The sequence below is a fragment of the Heloderma suspectum genome, chromosome 2 (assembly GCF_057233095.1).
Source record: "Heloderma suspectum isolate Gila_16-S chromosome 2, 16-S_ref, whole genome shotgun sequence".
Classification (NCBI taxonomy): Eukaryota; Metazoa; Chordata; class Lepidosauria; order Squamata; family Helodermatidae; genus Heloderma; species Heloderma suspectum.
In genome coordinates this window covers 259,533,399-259,549,761 of record NC_139459.1, presented here as the reverse complement: position 1 = coordinate 259,549,761, position 16,363 = coordinate 259,533,399, and the positions used below count along the sequence as shown (strand labels likewise).

At 40.7% G+C, this 16,363-nt stretch overlaps 1 protein-coding gene across 2 annotated transcripts in view; it reads right to left on the bottom strand.

Annotated features, from left to right (window-relative positions):
* Nucleotides 1-16,363, bottom strand: part of SEC24A (SEC24 homolog A, COPII component) — a 49,851-nt gene that overhangs the window by 8,121 nt on the left and 25,367 nt on the right. For both annotated transcript variants that reach the window (XM_084838923.1, XM_084838922.1), the window contains exons 7-19: nucleotides 15,438-15,540; nucleotides 14,046-14,172; nucleotides 13,641-13,750; nucleotides 11,773-11,885; nucleotides 10,668-10,786; nucleotides 7,764-7,819; nucleotides 5,567-5,773; nucleotides 5,204-5,324; nucleotides 3,981-4,139; nucleotides 2,610-2,783; nucleotides 2,076-2,186; nucleotides 1,421-1,596; nucleotides 296-433 (exon numbers count right to left, since the gene is read on the bottom strand). In XM_084838923.1, coding sequence (XP_084695049.1) covers nucleotides 296-433; nucleotides 1,421-1,596; nucleotides 2,076-2,186; nucleotides 2,610-2,783; nucleotides 3,981-4,139; nucleotides 5,204-5,324; nucleotides 5,567-5,773; nucleotides 7,764-7,819; nucleotides 10,668-10,786; nucleotides 11,773-11,885; nucleotides 13,641-13,750; nucleotides 14,046-14,172; nucleotides 15,438-15,540 — 1,714 coding nt within the window. The remainder of the gene's footprint in view (nucleotides 1-295; nucleotides 434-1,420; nucleotides 1,597-2,075; nucleotides 2,187-2,609; nucleotides 2,784-3,980; nucleotides 4,140-5,203; nucleotides 5,325-5,566; nucleotides 5,774-7,763; nucleotides 7,820-10,667; nucleotides 10,787-11,772; nucleotides 11,886-13,640; nucleotides 13,751-14,045; nucleotides 14,173-15,437; nucleotides 15,541-16,363) is intronic.

Here is a 16,363-nt window from a genome sequence, read left to right as displayed (position 1 = left end):
CAGAGCACCCAAACTAGGCTGGGTAGGGCTGGAGAGGGAGAAAGTCTCCCTGGAGGCCTGGTAAGTGTAAGATTGCCAAATAGTGTTGCAGGACACTGCCCTCTGCAATTTGATGCTCCCCTAATAAGGCACACAGATGCATACCTACACTGTCAAACCAACATGTGGAAAAGCTCCACTGTGCCCTTCATCGCGATTAAGGTTTTTGGCAGAATTTAGAACTGTTCAAGGCATAAGACCTGGGGTAGGAGACTACATGCAGCATTTACAGGAGAAATTTAGAAGAAAATCATACCTCATCTGTGAGATTGTCGATTCTATACAGATTGGGATGAATCATAAGCATGAGGTACACTAAAGGTTGGTTTTTCACTTGACACATGGTAAAGATGCGATCATCTAAACGTGCATTTGTCCCAGTCTGGAATGCTTTCTGTGAATAGCAGTAGCAGCATAAACATTATTACTAGGATGCGGAGGGCAGAGGAAATGAGAAGACATTTCATATGACATATACATTTCAAGAACCATGAGCATCAGGCAAATATTTTATGCCTAAATCTACAAGACATTAGTACAATGAAAGTTTTTCTGGATTTGTTGTGTATAAAATTAATATTATGCTTTAATTACTACATTGTAGACACATCTGTCTAGCCAAACTGATATATTTAAAAGTGTAGCAACAAATGCTAGTTAAATCAGCAGCTAGGCTTCAAGGGCTATGGGCCACACAGTTTCTGCTCACACCCCAGACACTGCTTCCTATCACAGCCTGCCATAAAGCTTTTCCAGAGCTTGAACATTTGCGGAAAGTTGTATTGTAAAGTTCAGAGACCCCCCCAAGGCAGCGCAGGGATCTGCAGTTAACAGAGGAAGTTGCAGAAGCGAGTGTACATACATAGAAACATTTGGGTGCATAAGGATGATTGTATCCCAGCCATTCAACTTAATTTCAAACCACACACATCAAGATGTGTGAAAGGCAACAGGTTACTAATTTAAATTGTTTTCACAGTAAGGATATTATGGGGGGGCACATTTTAACTGTAATGAAATATCTGCCATGCCCATACGATACTTCAAGAACTGTTGGAAAAAAACTATATTAATATTTTGAACATCAGTATAATGTCTTGCATGGTATGGTTAACCTTCAAGAAAAATCAAAGGTTTGTGCTTTAAAGAAGCCACTGACTGGGTTTGAACAACTGGGGGGAGAAAATAAGCCACCATGGCTTATTGCCCCATCCTTTGCGTGCCAGTCGGGCGCGGCTTGTCATGACATCGGAAGCTGTCAAGGGGGGATGGCGTGGGTGGTTTACAAAGGTGGGTGGCGTGGGTGGTTTACAAACCACTCCAGAACCCATGGCTTGTTCTAGGGTTGCCTGTTTTAAGCAAATTTCACTTTTGTTCTTACCTGTTTTAAGAGAGCCAATACATACAACGGGAAGAGACGTAATGAGACAGGAGCCATGAGACCAGGCTGCTGAATGGTTAGGACGGAGGACCGGTATGCAGACAGGGAATCTATTACAGCATTCACCAGTGCATCTCGAGCATCACTCAGACTTGCAGAAACTGACCGGTCAACAGCTAGGAAAAAAATAATACATAATGACTTAATTATCAAGACAGGTGTTAATGATAAAATATGGCTCTACAGCTGCTGAAGCCTTCTGTCTGTCTCTCTCACACACACACCCCTACCTCCCTACCTACAAACTAGGTTGAATGCAAAACAATAATGCAGAACGACAGCCCTTCACACACTAATTCATTGTTCTAACCACTTGAACATACTCTGCCAGAGCAGAGTATTATGCATCCAAGTCAGTCTAAGAACATAAGAAGAGCCCTGCTGGATCAGACCATGGTCCATCTAGTCCAGCATTCTGTTCACACAGTGGCCAACCAGCTGTCGACTAGGAAACCACAAGCAGGACATGAGTGCAACAGCTCAACCAAAACATTCACTGCTACCTTCAATCTCTCAAGAATAATACAGTGATAATAAAATATAAACTGTTCACATATTATTATGCAACCCAAACCAACAGTTCTTAAGCACTTACCCATATTAGCTAAAAGCCCTGTAATAGCTTGCACGTCAGCTCCCAGATATACATCACTCAGCTGGCTAACAACTGGTAAACAGAGAGTGTGGACACGAATCCTCCTTTCACCTGTATAAAGGACAAAGCAATCCATAGTTTCTGAACAGCATTTCACAGATTTGTCCAGGTTGTGCCTCAAAAGTTATCACAAATGTATCATATTACAATTATATGTTTCTCTTCAAAGTAGTTTTTCACATTATAAGTTAAATACAGGCTGCTGTTTTCCAACCAAACTTGTGAAAAAGACACTCTATTGCTCATATTCTATTCGAAGTAGTTCTATTTAACAATGTGGATACTGGACTGTAGTTCATGAATGTAGTAACTGAACTACTTCCAACAGCAACCTAGCGCATGCTAATTTGTTAGAACTGTGGGTCTGTGAAGACTTAAGACCAACTCATTTTTGTTATCAGCAAACATGCCTCAACACGCATGCTGTCTTGAAGCGTGTACCAACAGTGGCATTTGATCCCCTGACATAGTTACCTTTACTAGATGTATACAAGAGGGCTGACTGAAAACAGACCACCTGCATGTCTGTCAGACTTTCCTCCACTGACATTTGTACAGCATATCCTGCATCTGGGTTCACATTGGGTAAAGACAGCAGATCTGTTGACCGTACAAAGAAGTTGCCATGGAAGGTATGAATGGAAAGGCCTATAAGAGGAGAAAACATTATTTTAGGAATGCTATTGTAACACAACTGATTGCATAGCTGCATCATATTTTGGACTATATCCACATCTTTATGCTGATGAGGTTCTTTAATACATTAAATACCTGCAGCAGTGTTACTTTGACTTTTGGCATAGATAGACAGATAGATATGTAATGGTTCGAAAGCCTGCTGGTGATCATTTATCCAGACCTTCAACATCAGACATGTTTTATGAACTGCCACTAAACACCTACTTATACTAGATGTCATCCTCTATTCATAGACATCCTCTATTCATAGAATCAATCTAAATTAATGGCTGGGATTTGAAGGGACATTGTCTGGTATTCCAAGGACATGCTTGGAGTTTTCAGGCATCCCACTGCCACTGCAATCCCTTGCATTCCTGAAAAGCTTTTGAAGTAGTATTCAATGTAGTGTGAGTGGCAGCAGTCTTTCTGTGCACATATGAAAGCACTTTTGGAGCATAAAGGGCTATTTAGACCCAGATAATATCTCTAAGTAGATAAAATATTGTGATACATAAGAAAGAATTACACAGATATGTCACCACTAGCATTATCATTGAGAGTCAGGTAAGTCCTGAGAAGTAGCGCTGGCAACAGCTGAAATGAACTAAGATCAATACACAAGTCTTCCTAGAATGCAGAATAGAGAAGCAGCCCCATTATTATTTCATCTGATCTAAGTCTTCCCTTTGGCAAACTGAACTCTCTAAAGGCTAATTAGTGTTATCCAGCCTCAATAGGCCATATAACATCATCTAGGGCGTGCACTTATATCGAACCATTATTTCCTCTTCTCAGGACTAGCAGAGTTATTTCTTCATTCTTATTTTCATTAAGGCAGAATGTTAACACAATTCACAAATGCATGTTCATTTAATGACTTGTACATGTGAAATAGCCATCACAGATTACACACCACAAACAAAGCTTTCATAATACGTCATATCACCTGAGACATAATGTTCTTTCATGAACACAGTTCATACATTCAGATGCATATCATGAGTGGTAAGTCATCAAGTGATAAATATGCATGTATCTATCATCTATCAGAATTCCAAATTTATAATATTTTGCTTTTAAAAACTGACATGCCCATTTGCCAATTGCCCATTAAAGCACTTATGGAAGCACTTTGTTTAATGTTCACAAGTTAAATTGTCTGACCTTTGGTACACCTTATCCGCATGACAGCCTCAAAACCAATCTTTCTAGTGAAGTATCGTTTAAGCTCTTTCTGTAATTTCTCCACCAGAAGAGGATTGTGTTGATGATGGTAAGATTGATAGTAATAGACACTACCAGCTGAATACCGTGATATACATCCTAGAAGACAGAAAAAGCAGTTAACATACTAGTTTATTTCACTTGCTATAATTAGACCAGTTTAATGTGTAGGTGTTAACAATTTGTCAATAGGAACAAAAAAGGGGTTCATGAGTAAAAAGATGGTTAAGGGAGAAATCCTATGGTCCCTGGGAAAGTGTCCCAGGGACCACAGGATATTTCGGAGTTCCACTCTGAGGCCGTAGACACTGCTATGACTCTGAAAGGGGAAATCTGAAAGGGGATTGTGCAGTGGCTTGCAGTGCCGGGACCTCATCTGAGGTCAGAGGAAAGGGGTGGAGCAGGAAAGCACCAAGGATCCGCAAGCCTCCCAAGCTCCCGTCCCTGCAACTCCACTAGATGCACTCAAAAGTGCACTTAATAAAAAAAGGAAGAGAAAGGAGAGGAAAAGGCGAAGTTCACCTCTGGCGCGCTTTCTGTTCTGCTGGCAGAGCATTGGATTATCGGAGAGCATAGGGTTGCTCTGCCCAGTGTGCATGTGTCTCCCTACATGTGTGTGTTCAGACAAGCAAGGGACAGCATCGTTCAAATGGAACAAACCTTATCATAAAGGGTAATCTGATAAAGTGATCAATCAATCAAAGATGGCGCCATACTAAGAAGAAAGACGCTAAGATTATCTTTATAAAAGAATCAATCAGGACTACGTTGTTAACTCAGCATGTTAGTATTTTGTTCTAGGCAACAAACATGGGCCATTTTTTTCTATTTAAATAAAAGTTCAAATACAAGTTAAGAGAGAGAAGATTAATAGTGAACACAAATAAATATAATTCAACATTGATTATATGAAGAGTCCATGAAAAGATTTCCCCATAGAACTAGCAGAAAGAATGCACTAGGATATTCAGGTGCTTAGAAAATGTTTCTAGTTTTTTTCTGGAATTGTAGCAGTATTATTATTCAAATTTAGTTCCCCATACTCTGATAGGAAGCTACTGCTGAACTTCAGCTTCTACCATTTAAAATCTATTACTATAAAAGCAACGTTGATTTTTCTCCCTTTTACATGAGAAAACACACAAAATATGAGAATGCCTTACCTAATGAAGCCAAGTCAGAGTACTGCCCACTAAGAAGAAACAAGTCAACTGCAACCTGCTGTCCTGAACAATCTAAGGCCAACTTTTTATAGAAGTCAGTAGATGGTGTGAGATGTATATCCTGGGTAAGAAAGTCAAAATGAGAAGCTCCAAAATATACACACTGAAGGCCAGCACTTCTGAAATGCAAGTCACCATCACTCTCACAAATACAAGCAGTAGTACTGTTTATTTCTAAAATGGACCAGGTCTGGGCTTCCTAACAGGCAAAATGGTTTTTTAGAAGAAAACTACTAAAACCAATAAGGCAAGTTTTATTTTAAGGGTAACAGGAGATACATGTAGGGTGGCTGTTTTGCTAACCTTTGCAGATGCTTTTTGGTTAGGCTCTTCACGAGGTTTAAGCGTACCCACTCCAATAGATGGAAGCTGTGTCTGGAACACAGAAATCCGACCACCCGTGGGAGACATCAGTTTAAAAGCAGCCTGTAGTGCAGGTCCCAGTGCACTCTGAGTTTCCAGGGAGTTAGTAAACATCTGAGGCAAAGTCCTCAGTAAATCTTGAATTAGCTGAAGGAAAATAAAGGGTTATTTTTCAAAAGCATTAGAATATTCAAAATACATGTCTCCTATGTGGAATATATAAAGCAAAACTCCAACGGTGTTGCTGTATTACATTTCTATACCACCCAACTACCAAAGCTTTCTGGGTGGTTCACAAAATAAGAGTTCAAAATTATAAATGATAATAACATAGTAAAAATACAAACCTTTAAAAAGTTAAAATAGAAACAGAATAAAACCAAAACAAAACATGGGCACTGGTGTGGTTTTTTTTAAATTGAAGGACTAAAACACCTGGGAGAATAAAAGGTCTTCACCTAGTGCCAAAAAGACTGCAACATAGGTGTCAGGCAAGCCTCTCTGGGGAAAGCATTCCACAACTGGGACACTATGACTGAAAATGTCACCCACCTCACCTCATTCAGCAAGGGCACCTGGCACAGGGCCTCTGAAGATTATTTTAGGGTCCAGACAAGTATCTGTAAGAAGTGACAAACCCCAAACCATTTGTGATGATATCAGTTAAAGCCAGCACTTTGAATTGGGCCTGGAAATGGACCTGAACCCAGTGCAGATCACAAAGCAGTGGTGTATGATCAGATCGAATAGTCACTTATCAGTTTCACTGTCTGGTTTTGGACCAGCTGAAGTTTCCAGACATTTCAAGTATAATGCATTGTAGTAATCCACAGTACTACTACAGTATATTAAAAGCATGCATGGAAATAGATGTTTTATTATGGTAGTTAATCTTGCGTTTTATAACAGCTGGTCTCAGAACATTTTTAAAAAGGTTTTCCCAAAAGATACCATTCTTAAAATTGAAAAGACCCATTCTACCTTTCCCCCTACTTTTCAGAGAATGTACCCCCAATATCTAGCCCAATACCTTCCTCACCTTCCTTCTACTTCCTGAATATAATTTCAACAGAGAATAAAATAGGCTTCAGTCTTTTCATCAGTGGGTACTTGGACTAACAGTGTGTGTGTGTGCGGGGGGGGGGGGGGGCATTGTTCTATCTAAAGCATGTACACCAGGGGTAGGCAACTCTGGGAGGTCAGGGCCCATTTTCACCCTGCAGGCCACCCCGCACCCCCCCACAGGTGGCAAAAACAGGGGCAAAAATAAAAAATAAACACAAAGTACAAACAAATGGCATTGTTTGCAAGCGAATTTTGACCCTTTTGATCACCCTTTTGGTGCTCCATAGAAGCTCCAGATGCCATTTTCTTTGTGGAAAAAATGGCTTTTGGGAGGGTCTTCTCAAATTTCGGGGGCTGCATGCTGCCCACCCCATGACCAGCTTAAAAATAATGCAAAGTTGCCCAAGTGGTATCCCATGTAGAAACATTTTAACTTGGATACAAGGCCCTCTTCTTTCAGTGGAACTTATTGTAACGGATGTAAGCTTTAAAGCAGTCTGCAGACAAATACTATGTATGCTTACCTGGAAATAAGTCCTACTTATTAATGTAACTAAACATTCACAGGACTGCAAGTCTGTCAGACTATATGGTAGCATAACCTAAAAAAGCTAAAGACTTTGATAATTTGGAAACACTTTTAACACTATATTATTTGATAATTTAGGAAGCACCCGGTTATCCCAAGTATGGTTTCTAAAGGAAAGGTTTTAGAAGATGCTATCTTTGAAGATGGCATCTTCACCACTGGTCACCACTCATTTAGAGGAGTTCATCAAATAGAACCTGTTCAATTAAAAGAGTTGAAGTTTCAGAATTTAGTCCTCACACACACGTATGTGGTTTTACCATTTACTTTTGTCTAGAATGGACAGTCATGAGTAATCAATTGCAGGGGAGAACTGCAACTTAATCTTCACATTGGACACAATTGCAAAACAAATCAATGGAGTAGGAAAGGCTTCTAAATTATGCTATGGCCTTATACAGGGTAGGCAAAATGATGATGTAGCTGAATATCACCTATTTAAAACATATTCTTGCAAAGCATACTGTATAGTATCATTCTTACCTCTTTGCTTTCATTTAAGTTTACTAGTAGGTTCTCTGGCATTGGTATAAACACATCTGCAAGATAGATAACAAATGTTGTGAAAGCTGTCTGAACCAGTTTGACTATTATAGAAACATACATAACTTTCCCAGCTACTAAACATCACTACTAAATTAGCACTCACACAACATTCTATGCATATTGGATGGGATCCAAAGAAGTATATGAAAGCATGCATGGAAACTGGTGTTTTATTGAGATAGTTAACGTTGCCATTTTATAGCAGGAGGCGAGGGGATTATAGATTCTTTTCCAGCAGCAGTCACCAGGTCAAATAAAATGTCCCCACCTGGGAGTAATAAATCCTTCTTTTCTTTCGTCTCATACCAGGATAGGAGAAAGACACCAAAAGGCTTTATCCAACAGAGAGAAGAGGTGGACAAGTTGGTTTTGGCCTGCCAGTCTACATTCCAGTGTTTTAGCCACAAGTTTCTGCAAACTACTGTTCTAGATGCAACAGTCCTTGTTGAAACTATAAGCAATGCATAGATGAGTACACCATACAATTTAGCTGCACAGATCAGCTTGCTGATCCCTCTTGCAGACATTTGGAGCCCAGAGGAACTTCCAAGAGTGGTGCTTGAGTCCAAGGACAGACGCTCATGTCAAAAAGGGATTGGTAGCAGCAGCACTGACAGAAGGAGAGGAAGCATCATACAGTCTCAGAGATCAGCATCACTCGAAGAATGCTGCCCTTTGGTGGGATCACCAACCTGGATGTTGAGGCAGCCACATGGTCATCCCCAGAGGATCCCATATCCATTACTTCTATGGGAACAGCATAAAGCTTTTTTGAACAGGCTGTGCTGAGGTAAATTCTTCTGGAAGCCATAGCACAGTAGCCTACTCCCTCTCCCAAGCTAAGGGCCAGACAGATGCTGGGAGAAAAGCAGGCAAATGCCTGGTGTGTGAGTGGATGCTCCATTCCCACCTTTCTGTAGAAGGGGGAGGGTGCTGGGTCCAGCAGGATCATTCCATTCACTACTTAAAATGCTGCTGAAAAAATTCTGAATCAGGCTGGGTAGTACAAGGATAAAGGGAAGTATCCTACAATGCCTGCATGCTAGCAGAACAGACAGCTGGCACAACAGGAACTAGTGGTTCTTGAAACAACCGGAAACAAGTAACTACACTTGTTTCTGGAACAGGGCAGATCAGTGGAGCTCACAGAAGGGAGCTCTGCTGACCTGTCCTGTTCTGGAAATGAGCATTTCCACTCATTTTCTGGGTTTTTATAGGAAGTACTAGTTTCTGAAGTGCTAGCAGTCTGTTCCACTGGCGCAACAGGTCCAGCAGAAACACAGTGGCAGTACAGGTTACTGTCCAAAACATCTGAGGCACCCAGGATCTTGGCAAGCCATCTGCACTTGTGGAAGCCCCATCAGATTTGTTACAACCTTCCCCTCCCCAGCCAAGAGAGGGCAAGAGGGGGAAGCTGCGAGGTGGAGAGCTAAGGTGGAAGCCTTTCCTGAGGAAGTGGCAGCTCTGTCTTCAAGCAGCGTTACAGAGCCGAAGCAGGCTGAGAGGAGATAGCAGTGGGAGGAGGGGTGCTGGTGGGAGGATTAGGGTACAAACAGCTACCATATGGAGAGTACACCCAGGAGGATAGAGGGGCCATCCATCATGTTATCCTTGCTTGCATTTACACCTGCACCAGGGACAGAGGAGCTGAATTAAGGGCTAGAGCAGGGGTGGGCAACTCGTGGCTCTCCTGACGTTTTGGCCTACAACTCCCACCAGCCTCAGGCAACATGGACAATGGTCAGGAATGTTACAAATTGTAGTCCAAAACATCTGGAGGGTACCAGGTTGGGGAATGCCGATCTAGAGAGCCACAAGTTGCCCACCCATGGGCTAGAGGAAGATATAGCAGAATCCCTCCCCTCCTTTTGCCAGATCAACAGCCACATCCTTTCCCACCCTTGAGGTTAATTATTCAACCTCAAGATTAATCTAGTTTCCCTCTAGGCCCAGAGAGGCGATAATGGGTGGGAGAAGGTGGGGTCCCCACACACCACCTCTTTGCAGGTTGGAAGTTTGGTATGGGAAAGAAGTCCATTCCTGTCATAAAAAGCAACTTAGCCCACGCCAAAAAAGGCAGCCACATCCAAGGTGGCAAAGGCTTCAGAGTCTCCAACATTTTACCAGTACTGATGGAGGCTCTTCTGGAAGCTACAGCAGCTCAATGTCTGGCATAGGCCCAGGAAAATAAGGACAAATATGGGGAAATATGACTCAACGTGGCAGATGCCTTCAGATATCTTCTTCTGGAAGCCACAGCACCTTAACGTTATCCTTTTCCTGGGACTATGGCCAGAAAGATGTGGGGAGAGATGCAACGAAGCTGGAGAGTCATGTGTGAAGTTCTTCATTCCTTTTCTGCCCTTTCTGTTGGAAGGGTGAGCAGTCAGAATGTTTGAGAGACAAACAGGTCTCCTTAAAGCTCTGCAGCCACAAGCCCATTATGTCTAGGTCCTAGCCCAAAATAACTCCCTTCCCCAGTTAGCTAGGAGTGTAGAGATGGAACAGGAGAGAACAGAAATTAAAATGCTGGCTTTGCTCTTGAACACAGCTTAGGAGTGACAAAGAGGCCCTGCTCTTATCAGAGACAAAAAAACTGATTATAGGAGTCTCTTTCTCAGAAAAGACATCAAACTTGCTGGCCCTGCTTTCGACTGGAGGATGTCTGTTCTCCTGCACTGTGGCTGGTCTTGCACACCCTGTTGACACGATACTTAATAGACATATTTCTTTCTTTCTTTGTAGCAGTAGAATGTGGTCCACTGTTCTAATGGATTAATGTTCTAATCTAGAACTGTGTGGGCCTACTTCATAACTGATGCTACGATGATTTCTACTCACCTTCAATATCTGAAACTATTAACATCTGAGGCTGTGAGAGACCTTCCTGAAGGCTATAGAAATGGATTGTGCTGTCAAATGTTATGAAGCCTATTTTCGTTCTAGTGTTTCCTGGGAGTCTGAAAATTAAACACAGAAACCATGTTTAATAAGGCTTTAAGGCCCCATTCATGTCAAATAAATATATTTTATAGGGGATAAAACTTTTGTAACATATTACACTCTAGATAAAGATGTAATTTTTTAGCACACAGCTATCAAACTGCCATTCAGATTTGTTAATGTCAGAGTCTTCAGAGCAGCAGAGTAAAATCGTATGTTGATATTACCGTAACAAAGGACAGACAATATTCCGTTTTATAGGAAAAAATAATCCAACAAGGTGAAAAATTCTGGAAGGGATAGGAACTACATTAGCCACATCACAACCATACCTGGAATGCAGAATAGGGCCTAAAGGTATTTCATTTGTTTCTTACACTAACAATACAAAACTACAATGTGCCCTAATGTGATTGTCTCTCCAAAGTATTTGCACTGGCTCTTTATATTGCATTCATATTCCTCCTGATTTTACACATTGAAATCCAGTATGACAACACAAGGAGCCAAAGTTCTTCAGATGTTTTAATGAAAATAAATAGTTGGAAGTAAATTGGTGTTTTCAGGAGAAGGAGCTCAAGAAGCAGAATTTCCAGAGGTATAGCTGTGTTAGTCTGCTGCAGCAAAAGCAACAAAGAGTCTTGTAGCACCTTGAAGACTAACCAATTTATTCTGGCATTAGCTTTTGTGGACACTATCTTGATGAAGTGGACAGTAACCACAAAAACTTATGCTAGAATAAATTTGTTGGTCTTTAAGGTGCCATAAGACTCTTTGTTGCTCAAGAAGCAGAATGTCAGTCATACAAATTTTCTACCTTTAACTTCACAGTAAGTGTTTAAAGGGTACATATTACAAGGATGGCAGTTTGAAACTGCATTAATAGTATCACTGTACATTCGGCACATGAAAAGAACCGGTAATGAATTGCCTGAACCTAGCTTAACAATAACATGAATATTAAAAAGGATACAGATAGATTGAAAAGATGTATGGGACTTACAAATCTAGATTCTCCAACAAAGTCTGGCATACAGTGTTCAAGTATCCTGTTTCTATCGCATTATGAGACACATCAAACACAAAGAGGTACACAGGAGGCTGAGGTGGACGTAACTGAAAAAAGAAACAACGATCTTCATTTAAGTTTCAGTTTCTGTTTTTATTTTATTTTACTTACAAAAAACAAAAACAATACAGAAAAAGGAAAAAACAGCAATAACCTTCCCCCACAACGATCCGTTTCCGTTTCTAAACCTGATCAAACACTGCTCCTAGTCTAATTTAAAGTTGCTAATCCAAATGGAAAAAGTTTGCTGAGGAGAGAACCTGACTGATAATGTACAGTTATTGTACATTCCCTTCCATCTCTTGATCATGTAACATGCCAGGAAGGGAAGTCTTCATCTTTAGAAGGACTGTAGAACTCATGTCTTAAATGCCACAACTCCAGAATAGCAGGACACTCAAGACACACTGCTTAAAACAGAAACAGTGTCATGGTGGAATGCAGGAGCTTGGAGAGCTGGTGGGGAACTGTGGGAGAGGACGCCAAATTTCTCACAGAGTTGGAATATCCAGCCCTAACGTTGGATACCGGTGCCCAATATTTCCTCAAATTCCAAACATGTCCATGGTTTCAAAGATGCTTTTTAGCATTCTGAGCCCTATTTTAAGGGATAAGAAGAAGCAGGATAGATTTTTCAAATTCTGCAAACCACATTTGCCTGAAAAAGCACAAGATTTATGTTGGTGCTTTAGGAAGTTTTAGACAGAGAAAACTGTGCCCTGGGACACTTCAAGATCAATTGTGGCCCATAACTGTAACTGAGTGGGAAAGGACTGTATTCAGTGGTAGACCACCTGCTTTGCATGCAGAAGGCTCCAGGTTCAATCCCTGGCATCTCCAGTTAGGGCTGGCAAAATTCCTGCCTGAAACCCTACCAGTCAGTGTTGACAATACTGGGACCAACACTCCAACTCAGTATAAGGCAGCTTCCTATATTCCTAACCAATCTACTAGTTACCATATGGGTTTGCAATAAAAAGATTAGTGGGCAGGATCCAAGATAGCATGTGTTCTGCATGAGCACTAGAGTGTTCCCTCTTTCTATCTCTTTTACACTCCTTTACACAGATACACACACACACACAACTACTCCTGATGGTGAGAGACTCTCTGGAGCAGGATTCAACAAGGTGTAAACAGCTGCATTTTTTTTTAAAAAGGTAAACCCTCTCCACTGCAAGCAGCAGCATTTTCTTATGCCTGGCACTGTCTAGATCCCAAAAAACAAATTTAAAATGAGAAACATATAAAGATCAGTAACTTTCTCCCCAAAAATATAACTATCAAAATACATAGACATCAAGAAATAACAAAACCTGAGATGACTTAGCTCCAAGAATGTGACCCGGAGTGCTGCATGGTTTGTTCCACATAAAAGCAGACTGATTGTTTTTTGCTTTCTTACAGTAAAATATCACACCATTTGAAAGGTGTTTTTGACATGTGGGAAACTTCAAAGACTTGTCTGCAACACATCAGAGGTAGCTTGTCTTAGAAAGGAAAAATGTCAGAAGACCCAACCAACCATGTTCAAGCCCTTGCATGCAACGAACAGGGTTCTCTGAATTGTGGCCCAGAATTATAGCCACCAGGCACTCTGTCTCAACTAAACTACTATTTTTTATTTCTAGTGCACCTATCCAAAGTAGGCATTGCACAAACAAAGACAATGACAGATCATAAGCCTAAGCCTAAGACCAGGGCCAAAGACAGACAATACAAATAAGGGGAAGTGGTGGGTTATCGTCCAGTTGAATTTCTATTATAACAGCAGAAAACTTGAATTGGGGGTGAGATCTCACCATGTATTCAGAAGGAGCCATAAACTCAATTGTGGCATTTTGAACTTCAGGTCTTTTATGAGGTTCTCCATAAACTCTTGTCACAGGATTGTACATAAATTCTTCAGGAACTGCAAGAGGAAAAAACTGCTTTTTACGACAAGGTACAAGCACTCAAGGAATGACAATATTCTAGATATGATCAGTCTGGGCCTAGCATTCCCTAAGAAAACCCTAGATGTTGTCACATAACTTTTATCCCCATAACATACCATATTTACTAGCAGTAGAAGTTAGAAACAGCTGGTAATTGATGTCACAATGATGCCAGACTGGAATCAAGTATATTAAGATATAGTAGATCTTCAAATACTAATTTAGTTGAGATTTTACTGGGTTCATGTTAATTTTACAAAGAAAACTCACCATCATTCACTCTGTAACATAAGTTGCATTTCCATCTCCTTTGGTCAAGGAAGCTGACAAAAGGATTGATATATGTCCTACAGCTACGACATCTCACAATTGTACTGGAGGTTACCACAGGCAATTGCTAAAAAAGAGGAATGCCTTCATAAGTCATATATCAGGAATATATTACTCACACTGGGTAACTTGGGTGCCTGCCTTTGGTTCAGATCTAAATAGATACGGTGTAATTATCTAAATACAAGTGTCTCCTGTAGCTGATGGTTGGCTTCCACACAGTTTTTAACAGCAATTGTGACTTCAATCTAGTGCTCTGTTTGTCACTAAGCTCAAACTAAAGGGAGCAATCATGCCGTAGGAGTCTGGGTGCCTTTGAAAGTGTGGGTACCTCCCAGGCAATGTATATGAACCACTTTCGTAAAGAAAAGTTCATTCTATGTGGTGAGTAATGCAGTCAAGCTCTTACACTTGAAAGCAGAAAGGAAATACTGAATATTCATAACACATCCCTAAAGAACATTAGCAGATAGTGCTGATTAGACTTGGAGACTAACCCATTTGGCAGAATATGCTTATCCAGTGGATAAGGATACCCTAGATAACATATACTGCAAGTCACATTCAAGCATATATTTATGTAAAAAGGGAATCTGATATAAGAGTACCTGTCAACATTTGTAACAACTGATGCCACAATTATTTCCCACAAGGATCAAGTAGTTATTCCCCCGCCTAGCAACCCTCTATTTGCAAACAGCAACTTTCATAGCAGATTAAAATCAGAGCATGGAAGATTTTGAAAGCATGCTTAGTTTTAGATCAGCAACTGAAATTCCTGACAAGACAAAACTAGTATTATACAGGTTTTGAAGGCTTCAGTACACCTTGAGCAATGTACAAAGTTATTACCATAAAGGTATACATAAAATGTCTAAAAGAGGAAGATCTCCATTACAGAAGCTGTTGCAAGTGGACCTCTGAAATGCTATCTTGTGTCCACATTCTCTAAACCATGTTCTGGAGCGAGCGGACTCCTCTCCTTGTGCTTTCTTCCCATTTGAATTAAACTACAATTTGCAGTGACATCCAAACTGGCAAACTATCACTTAAGTGTTCCCTCCAAAACAGGATCAATCTTGGGTTTGCAATCCTGACTTGTAGGAATTGCCCAAACTATAATCTATCAGTTTGGGCAACACAGCAAATTATGGTGTGATACAAATGGAAGTTCAAAATTTAAGTCAGGAGGGAGGGAATGCCTGTGTACAGCACTCATTCACAACCCTCCATATATGGCTTGAAAGATCATTTGAATGCTGCTACTGATAGAGTTGCCTTATTTTGAAAACCAACATGCCAGCAATCAAAGTGTTAAATAATGTAACATACCGACAGGTCTTTAAAAGGATGAAGCAGGAGTCCCAAAGGAAGTTTGGCTTTGTTCAGCAAGGCCTGAGTTTGAGGAATATTAGTCAAGGTACATCGGAACAACCTACACGATGGACAAAGGGTTAAAGTCACTATCAATTGTGTGCAGCATCCGTCCCTGACCTGCACAGGTGAAGTTGCTGCAGAGCACTCCATGGCTCAAGCTCACCTTTCCACCAGACATACTACGCACACCACCAGTTGAAAAGCATTGGCTTTTGACCCTCCATTCAGAGGGAGCACTATCCACATGGGAAATCTCTCTAGACATTACAGTTGCAATCTGGAGCATTTAGCCATGTGGAAGCTCTTTGCAATAGCCTACAAGTGACAAATGTAATTAACTGGACCAGTCCTCTGTTAAGTCAAATGAGGACTGTGCAGGTGAGCTCTACTTCTGTTTGGTGATGCTCTTATGGGACCAGTGGGATAGCTGTCTATTGTCAAAAAATTTGCAATTGTTTCCTTGTCCATGAAACTGAGATCATGCAATCTTGCTAGCTCTTATTTTAGCCTACTTGGTCCCAAATTTGGGATGACAATTTCAACAGTTCAGCTGTTCATTGTTTTTGCTTCTGTTAACCATATGAAGCCTTATCCCCACCCCACCCCCTTTATAAAGTCTGACTACATCAGTGGTTTAGGTGGAAGAATTTAACTAATGACAGAAGAAATTTGACTTTTCTCCTTCCTTTGATATATTCATATCAACAATTGCTACAGAAATTATGGCATTGACATGGGAAATATAAACATGAGGCAAAACTAATGTTGGTGATAAGATTAGCTTGTTAAATGATCCAAGATTATTTGTTCAACCCAATGTTTTTAAACCACTAATTTTTCACTATTATTTGCTTTTCCTAAAGACACTAGAAGCAAAGATC